The 9,948-nt window shown below is 33.6% G+C and overlaps 1 protein-coding gene across 2 annotated transcripts; it reads right to left on the reverse strand.

Annotated features, from left to right (window-relative positions):
* Positions 1 to 7,339, reverse strand: LOC105254899 (maternal protein exuperantia). Of its 2 annotated transcripts, none has more exons than XM_011263867.3 (6): positions 7,169 to 7,339; positions 3,086 to 3,386; positions 2,479 to 2,757; positions 2,074 to 2,272; positions 1,586 to 1,728; positions 1 to 1,317 (listed from the first exon to the last, which is right to left on the reverse strand). In XM_011263867.3, exons 2-6 carry the CDS (start codon positions 3,365 to 3,367, stop codon positions 988 to 990), a joined length of 1,233 nt encoding a protein of 410 aa, XP_011262169.1. In that variant the 5' UTR covers positions 3,368 to 3,386; positions 7,169 to 7,339; the 3' UTR covers positions 1 to 987. The 2 variants fall into 2 exon arrangements, with proteins under 2 accessions (XP_011262169.1, XP_011262170.1); XM_011263868.3 differs by lacking the exon at positions 7,169 to 7,339 and adding an exon at positions 5,382 to 5,607.
* Positions 7,340 to 9,948: the final 2,609 nt, after the last annotated feature.

The raw sequence follows: 9,948 nt of genomic DNA on the forward strand, positions 1-9,948 counted from the left end.
TTGTAACTAAACTCGAATCTTTATTATCCAATGCTGATACAATGAACTCTCGCAGCAGAAATGAAATGGCGTATTATATATATAATTGTGCGATAATATAAAAATATATATCTCTCTCTAATACTACCACATGCGCACCTTGCGCGCGGCTTAAACGGTAAAAAGTAGAAAATATCGTGCACGCTATCGTACACTATACGTCGTGAACTATGTGGTAACAAAGCCCGCGATATTTTCTATGCTTTTCACGCGGAGCAGTCTATAAACGAACGCTTTCGCTATGTAGTGAGCGTACAAATTCTGCAGGATAAATAAAAGAAGAGAAAGAAATAAGAGAAAAGGGGGGAGAGAAAACATACGAGTATAAAATTAGGAAATGTAAACGATATTAAATATATCTTTTCGCGTAAATAAACTAACTAAACGTCGTTTAACGTGTTATTTGTACATTTGATAAATATGACGGCGTGTCTCGCAGGAAACCTGTCCTCTTCCTAATGTAACGCCGGTCAGGAAATAACTGAACGGAAAAATAAAAAAAAGAAAGAAAAAAGAAACAAAAATGCAATACTGCAACAAATAACACTTGTCTTTGATCACGCACAACACCCGATGGGGCGATCGTAATCTTATCTTAACGTATTTATCTCGCAATCAAAAGAACAACCGTTGAATTTACGTTACATTGAAAAGGATCGTTTCTTCTCAATGTAACATAAATTCAATGGTTGTTATAAATGGTTCTAATGATTGTCTGAAACACAGCACGCTTTTAATGCAGTAAGTCCGATTAAACGCGAGTTGCATTTTATCTCGACACGCAAAATCTGCAATCGTCATTTGCGTTAATTATCAATTGTTTTTCGTCATCGATACTTATGGCAACAAAAAAGAATCCACGTTCGCTCGTTTATCCGAATAACGAGTAGAGATAATGGCCGCGATGTTGTACTGTTGTTTTGCGGCGCGTAAAAGAAGTCAACATCGTTAGACTTCGGCGCACTCCTGCGTTAAAACATCCTCCTGTGCTTTAATCTCGTCGCTGTTTATTTTGACAGGAGAACCGGACGTGGTGGTGTCGGGACTGTCGTGGCCCGAATCGCACTTATTGTTATTCTCCTTGTCGTCGCTTATCTTCTTTTCATTTTTAATTTTGATACTCTTCTTCTCCGACATTTTGCTCTTCGGCTTCTTCTCCGGGTCGAAGTGACGCTCGAGGATAATCATGAGATCTTCCAGTTTTTTCTCATCGACCTTCGGCAACTTCTCCTTCATCAAATGCTCCAATCCATCTTTCTTCGAGTTGGTCCAGGCATCCTGAAACGTGCATTTCCAATGTTCGATTATAACTATCGATATGGTCGATGAAGAAACTGCTTATTTGATTATAAATCGAATCTTTCATAAGGATAAAAGCGTCATATAATCTTTTTACAGAGAAATCCCAGATAATAACTCGATAATAAATTAAACGTTTTATAAGAGAAACTGAGAAAAATCGGATTACACATGTTTCCGTTTGATGTTGCTCGGCGTAAACGAACCCTGATTGTTAGCACGCAATTAATCATGCAGACACACTCACCTGTAGCTCCGAGTACACGATCCCGGCTTCGGCAAGCAATCGCCGGAGGGGACTAGCGTGTTGACGTTCGCGGCGGTTCATACGGAACAGTGCGCTGAATATCGGCCGCAAGTTGTTCTGCCGCTCGAATACCATTTTCAGTTCTACAACAAAAGTTATACATTGCATCAATTTCTTATCTCGAACACCTGTCAACTTAATTTTCCGGTTACAAATTTGACGAAATTTGAAGAATTTATAATTTAAAGTTTTGGAAAAGTTTGGGATAAAATTGTGTTTTATCTAGTGGATATTTTTGTAACAAAATTAAAATTCTTAAAGAAAATGCAGTAATTTATCAATAATTAATAATAAATAATTATATATTGTATATTACTATTAGATTACATATTTTTATTATTAGTAACAAAACAATTAAATTTTAAAATGAAAATTGCACCAGATTCTTTTTTCGAAAATACGTGTTAGTTAAATTTAATGATAGATACCGTTGTGTTCTTTCTCCTCGATATCAACGGGCTGCGCAAATTCTCGAATCATTTCGATCGTTTTTTTCATAGCTGCATCATTGTCTACGTTGTTTGTATTGCTCTCACCCTCGACCTTAATGTTTTCAATCGTACACAAATATTCCGCTATTTGCAACGCCAGTGATGCTCTATCTTGCGCATTTCCCAGATTCATTTCCTTTGGATATATTTGACAATTATTATAATAACAATTGTATCACGCTACTACATTTTTAGAAGCATTTTTATAACGCACAATATGTCAGCTATTAATTCATGAACATCTATTATCATAAATTCAAGTTTTTTTTATGAAAATATATAATGAAAATATATAATTTAATAAAAAATAAATATTGCTCAAGATATATCCGTTCTTCTCACCTTCTGCAGCAGTGTGCGTGACAGAGTGCGAAGAGAATAGATATGTGCCATGTTTGCACATTTGTCCTCAGCGATGTTAAAGCCATTCGCGAATCCCTTGACCGTCTGCTTAAACCGATCGAGAAAATCATACTTCTTCAATGATTCGAGTAACATTGCAGGAATGACCTTGCGTGGCTCGTGGTAAACTAAAATTACACCGTCCGCATTTCCTTTCATAGTCTCCAGCCAGCTCAAGAAATCCGTCAGCGCGGACACTTCACTTTTGGATTTAATCACCTGTGTAAAAAAATAATTTATATATAATAAGGAAATTTTTGGCATTTGTCAAAAATCTCTTTGAAAGCAAATACAATTTCGTAAAAGATTAGAAATAATTTTTTTCTCCCATTTGCTGTTATATAAAATTATGATTAATATCAATTAGGATTCAAAGAGAATTTAACGAGAATTTAATGAGAATTTTTATATGTTGAAGAGAAATTAATTTTGTATTTTCCAATTCATGAAGTATTATTTCAAAAGATCTGTGCCTTCGATACAAATTCTGTCTTCCTTTTACGAAGGAGTATCGATGTGTATTTAGTATTACGACCTTGGTACGTACCTCGTTGGTCTTACTATTCCTGAGAACGCGGAATTTGCCATTGGTCACAACCTTCATGCTGTGTCGCTTTATGGCGGTCGGATTGAGATCCTTATACGGCATCACGTACTGGGAGTAAGTGGAGTTGGAGGTGTACCCGGCTATTTGGCAGATCTCGTCAATGACCTTCTTACCGGTGGTATCCATGTCCCAGCCGACCAGGCAATAATCACCCGGTGCGATGCCCATCGCGTCGCATGATTTTTTCATCGGATCTACTTCCGTCATCGTCGACGATACCATCGTTCACGGAGTTACTTTCCTGAAAAGCAAACGTTTGCGTATTCTTATCTCACTCTGATTGCTTCTTTTCTCAACGTCATCTTTATGTCTCCGGGAAGCCCCGAAGAGCAAAGATTTACATACGAATCTCTTATTCCCCTCTCTCTATATCAATTAATCTAATAAAATAGGTAAAACAAAGATAATCTTTTATGTATGACAAGGTGATATAATATTTATTTCACATTATTAACGTATTTCGAAAAATCCTACAGTAAAAAAGCACTTTTTGCTCTGATAATATAAGACTCTTCATCGAAATAATTAATACAATTAATATTGTTGTATCTAAATAGTCATTTTATGTACTTCTTAATTTTATCTTTCTTGTGATTGAAAATTAATGCAATAATTCTCGTTCAGAGACTCTTTTCTAAATTTATCAAAAATCGCGAACATTGTTTTAGAAATTTAGATTCCCGAAGAAAGCTTATAAAGTCAACTTTCATTTTTTGTTCTGAAAATATAAGACTCTTCATCGAAATAATTAATACAATTAATATTGTTGTATCTTAATGATCATTTTATAAACTTTTTAATTTTATCTTTCTTGCGATTGAAAATTAATGCAACAATTTTTGATCAGTGACTCTTTCCTAAATTTATCAAAAATCGCGAATATTATTTTAGAAATTTAGATTCTCCAAGAAAGCTTCTTATAAAGTCACTTTCATTTGGACATGATAGATAACATAGTTTTTATATCACGACCGGCCTTGAGAGCTCCAGTCGATTCTGCGAGAATGTAAACACCTAATTGAAAAGGAACATAATATTGAAACACCGTTTGAATTTCTCTTGTCACCGAACGTTACAACGATACGAATATTTCTCGATTCGAAGTTTTGGCTCGTGTCCACTAAAATATCACATCGCTGCGCAAGTTTTCGCGACACGTATAAGAACTTATGAAATCGCTCGATAAATCTTGAAATTCGTACAACACGGAACCGCAGTTAAGGAAAAGTATATAAAATATATGATAAAAAAATATCGCTTCTTTTTTTACAAGTGAATTAAAGTAAACACAATCATATAAAGCCAATTTTCTTGAAAATTAAGAATTTTTATATTAAATTATATTAAAATTATATTAAAAAATATATTATATTAAAAAATAAATTCCTCCTTCTAAAATTATGTAAATTCCTCCTCCTAAAATTATATTAAAAAATATATTATATTAAAAAATAAATTCCTCCTTCAACTTTTCTAATTTCGCTTAATTATTTGTATGATATCGCGAGATATTTATAAATGTATGCATGTTGTTTTTAAGATATGACAAAGTATATATCTTTATATATGCGTGTTCGCCACGATCTCTCTGAATAGAAATGATGTCATCATTATCAATATACACCGGATTTTGTTCTGTGGAAATTCCTTTTCTATTATTATATATAAAGATTACAGGCATGATTACAAACGCGACAATATGGTTGCCGATATATGTAAAGGGAAATGTCAAAATTAATGCATTCACCTACAATCTCTCAATCTTTTTCCAATACAAATTCAGAATCGATAATTTCTACATAAGCGGATTAATACATTATAGATAGAAACCGATGACAAAACTTTCATTTATAAATAACTCCAAAACGATTTTGAATCTGTAATGAAACTTACGATACACGTTATCCGATATTACAAATTACAAAGCTGGAAAGAAGATGATAGAATAATATTCTCCTCAATAAAACACAATCATCTTAATTAAAAAAAATTCCCGGCCCAAAAGACTCGAAATATTTCTCGTGCCAGTGCGCTTTCACGATTAGAGTAAAGATTCCTCTCTCAGATAGCGAGGAAAGGAGGAGAGGAGAGAGAAGGTGCGTGTAGCTAACAAGAGTAAAGATCCAGCGATGATAGTTTCCGGACATTCTGTACACACGATCGCGCACGTTTACGATGCACGGAAGCGACATAAGCGAAAGGAAAAAAAAAGGAAGAAAGAAGAGATGTTTCCTACCCGGATCCTCGACGCGCTTTCCGCTTCTGCTTCGCCGAAATGATCACCCGCGAAATGATCTCCCACTGTCGGTGGGACGCGTCACGCAAGAGCGTGCGATTAAAAATCGGCGATGCCGAGATCCGAGATACCGTGGATACACGTCGCAGAAATCGCGACACGCGCGACGAGACACAAGACACAAATAGACGGAGGAGAGATGGTCCCCCGAGAAAGTCCGGAGCGTCTCTTCACGTGAGCGAATGACAATCGACGATCTTCCCGCGGCCACGTGGACGTCCCCTCGTTGTGCCGACAAAAGACGAGATAACACGCGCATGCGGACGCGTAAGAGACCGATCTGCAACTAGCTGATAACGAGATGCAATGCAACGTGTTGCGTCCCAGATGTTTTATCGAGGCTCCAATCCGCTCAACTTTCCAAGTCGATTCATTCCATGTTGAATAAATTTAATTAATTAATGCAATTATATAAATTATATAAATGCGTTTAGAAATCTGCGTTACACTCGACTTTGGATTTTGAAGTTAATAAACTTTGAAATTTTTAAATCGATTTTATTTAAAAAAATGTATATCAAAAGTGGGGAATAATAAATTATATTTCGTAAATTGCGGACGTATTCATTATTGAAGTTGACGCACACATTTTGCTTGACCAGGATTTTAATGTTATTTATTTATTAAGATATTTAATGTTAAAAAATATGAAGATTTAAAGAAGAAGAATGTCACGTAAAAAAGTCCGCTAACATCAGTATATACAAAGTCGTCGATCGAACACACGAAAGGTCGCAGAAACATACCGAACAAAGCCTAACTGTTATTGTATTTAGTGTTTGTTAGAGATCTTTCGATATATCATTTCACCACTATTGATTCGACAAACAGCCGAAGGTTAAATCTATATAAATAAGAGGGAGATATTTCTAGATTCAGCTCGCATGAAAATTGACTTTAAATAAAATTTTATTTATTGGAATTAAAATCGTGTATATGATTCACTACAATTTTTTAAGACATCTATTCTATCTTATCACGATCACACTACGTATAATTTTCGCGCATTTTTCCGCGAGATCTATGATCTAGTAATAAGATATCTAATCACTCGAGATATATATATTTTATGAACGATAAAATATTGTTTACTTAAATCGTGTAAAAAATGAATAATTAGATATTATAGATCTCATGTTATCAATCAATGGAAATTTGTCTCTAGACATTCTGATACACATGTTGCAGATAAAAAGATTTATACTTCCTCTTCCTTCTTTCAAACAAAAGATAAAAATTAGATTAGAAGACTACTGTATCTATGCACGAGATACGAATACCTTTATTAATCATATTAATGTAGATTCTAAAACTTTCCAAAACATGCGTGTATTTATTTTTCCGCATGTATTTTCGAAAGTTAACGGCCATGACTCATCAGTTCATTCCAACGTGATTAGAGGTCGGCTTAATTTGTAACGACTATCTTCTTAATGTTCGAAACTAGGAAGATAAGGAATCAACTGCGACTACTTTTTGACATTTCTTACGAACGAGAGAGAAAAAGAATCTCGCTATTCACGTGCTTACGTTTCCCGCGAACTGTATTTCTCGCGTCGCTTCACGAAATACCGTTAGCATCCTCAAAGAGCGCGATGTGCGTTTCAAGCGCACGTGGTCATCGCGATATCAATATACGTATCGGCTTTCGTAGATAATGTAACAGCGGAATATAATGTTCTCTCTCAGTTCGTCGAATCGCGCGATCAATTAATCGGGGCACTCACCGATCTGTCTCTTCCTCTCGTCTTCCTTTCTTCCTTCGTTTCACGGTACACGTGAGCCCAGGCAAGTCACTTATCGGTCGCGCGAACGATACTGAGGGAGAGGCGCACGTGCCGAGCGGCCCGCCGAGAACGCGCTCACGTGCGTCGCAGTGCGCGTGCTCACTAGTCACATGGCCCACGGGTCACCCGCGGACCTGGCCCCGATCGGTGGTTAATTGACCGATTCGCGGACGTCGGCTCGAGTTACCGTCTCATGAATGGAGGCTTTTCTCTAACGGCCGTTTATTATTGGCGGTAATTGTCGGCGAGCGACGATTGGATGGACTTCTCGAAGCGCGGAACGCGAGTGAGCGATCGAGATAGTATAATAGCGACAACAAGGAATTTATATTGTTTGGGGATAATATTAAGATTAAGCACACACACACACACACACACACACACATATATATATATGTATATATATTGTAATAAAATTTTAATATAGAATATATGATGAGAAATATGAAAAATGAGAGTTGGAGTATGCGAAAAAAATGCAAACTTATAGAAAATGCAAAAAACGCCTTAAATATGATTTAAATTTCAAGCTGTGTTTATTCAATTTATGGGAAATCACTCTTGATTTTAACGGTGAAAATAGATAACAAAACTTTCTTTGTTTAATTTTAATTTTAATATATAATAGTTTTTATTTTAATATTTCTTGTTTTATTTTAATATTTAATATATAACTTTATTTTTATTATAGTTTTTATTTTAATATTTAGTATATAATTTTAATATATATATATATATACACACACACACACATACATATTGGCATACATGTATGTAATATTAACGGAGCATTAAGAAAACACACGAACTAAAATTAACTGGTATAATAATTAATACAATAATTGAATTAATCATATGTATTGATGCTATTTTGCAGTAATATAATTAAGGCCTACACGTACACATGACTGGTACTAATTAATGTAATATCATTAATATATTTACTTGAAATAACACATACATGAGTACGTCACTATTAATAAATATGTGTACACATGGCATTAGCATTGCATTAATCCGGTTAGTAGTTTTTAATGTCAGATTTTTTAATGTACCGCTTGATTTTTTTAATATCAATAATTAGAAAATAGCGTCAAAAATTAATTCTATAAACATGCATTTTACGACACATTACTTTACATGTAAGATATACGTTTTTATTCGCGCAGCGATACTAATTGAAAGTCAGATTGTAAACTTAGGTGCGCATTTATTCTTATCTTCTTTATCTTGGCAAATGTAATGACAAAAGTAAGCCGCATGACAATCATTTGTCAAGCGGCTAATTTTCTCCCTGCAACGTATTTATCTCATTCAGTATATATAGTAACAAGGAAAATGTGGGAATATAATATTTAATTCTGCTACGAAGCACTTCTTTTGACTCGCAATTTGAATCGGTTCTTTTTCTTTGTAATCATCGCAGAATCTATTTTCGCTATGGTTGCAAAATAAAGAGTGTCTTGGAATTTATTTATGAATTCTTTGACTCTAACAATACAATAAATTTTTTGTATATATAATGATACATTCATGATTTTTAAAAATTAAAATTAAAAAATAAAAATTTTTCCGAAATTAAATTTCTTAAAGCTGCAGACAAATTGTAAAGTTAATTTCGATTTGATCTTGAAATCGAAATTTCATCTCTTTTTAATAATAAATAATTTAATAATAATTTATAATTCATGAAGATTATAACAATATATAAAACTACAAAAATGTATTTAATGTTGACTATTTTAAATTTGCAATTATGGATGATTTTAAGCGGAATTAATTGCAAATTTATTGAAAAATTCGCAAATGCAAACTAGCCTAAGTCTTTCTGTACATTTTAAATTAAATTAAAGATAGAAGTAATAAATTGAATATGAATTTAATCATAATAAATATTCTTAGCAGGCGATGCTTTTTATTATTATTCAGTGCCTCACACACATTATTAGATTATATCGATAAATTCTGCGAATAACCTTATAAAGTTCATATTAGACTTTTTTGACCGAAAAAATGTTCGCTGTGGTATACGTTACACGATTATCGGATTTTTTTTAATGTGAGTTTAACACGAGATAATTATTCTTCATAGAGCTAATTCTACTACGTAGCCAAGAAATCAGATAATTAAGCCTTACATGATATCCTTCATAATTATCTGATAAAACATACTCTAGATGTGCATTCTTCAGTGTAAATGAACATATCATCTTAAAATATCATCTTGCTATTAAACACGATATATTCATTGTATAATTAAAACACATCGTACTGTTATTTTCCATTAATATCCAAAAGTATGATATGAAATATGATGCACAAATGAATTAAATTACTAAATCCATACAAGAGATTATTTTATCATTATAAGTTTCTTATTGCCTGCATTAAATACATATATCATTCTTATATCAAATTATAAATATGTAATATATATTACACATTATATCAAGTTTTGTAATAAATTAAAAATACTTTTGTTACATTTAAATTTTTATTATATTTACATTTTTTTCTTTTTCCCGTGATGTATTTTCGGTTAGGTTTTACATGGTTGGAATAATCGATTGTAGATAACCATAATATGATTATCGGACGCATAAACCACATTAGGCAGGCGTCGCCAAAACCGCTGCACCAGACTGCAGAGAAAGTGTTACATTGCATCATGCCTGGGACAGTCGATTAACATACATTCCAGTTTGCGAAGTACGAGAAGC

The sequence above is a fragment of the Camponotus floridanus genome, unplaced genomic scaffold, assembly GCF_003227725.1.
Source record: "Camponotus floridanus strain SB8 unplaced genomic scaffold, Cflo_v7.5 scaffold3, whole genome shotgun sequence".
NCBI lineage: Eukaryota > Metazoa > Arthropoda > Insecta > Hymenoptera > Formicidae > Camponotus > Camponotus floridanus.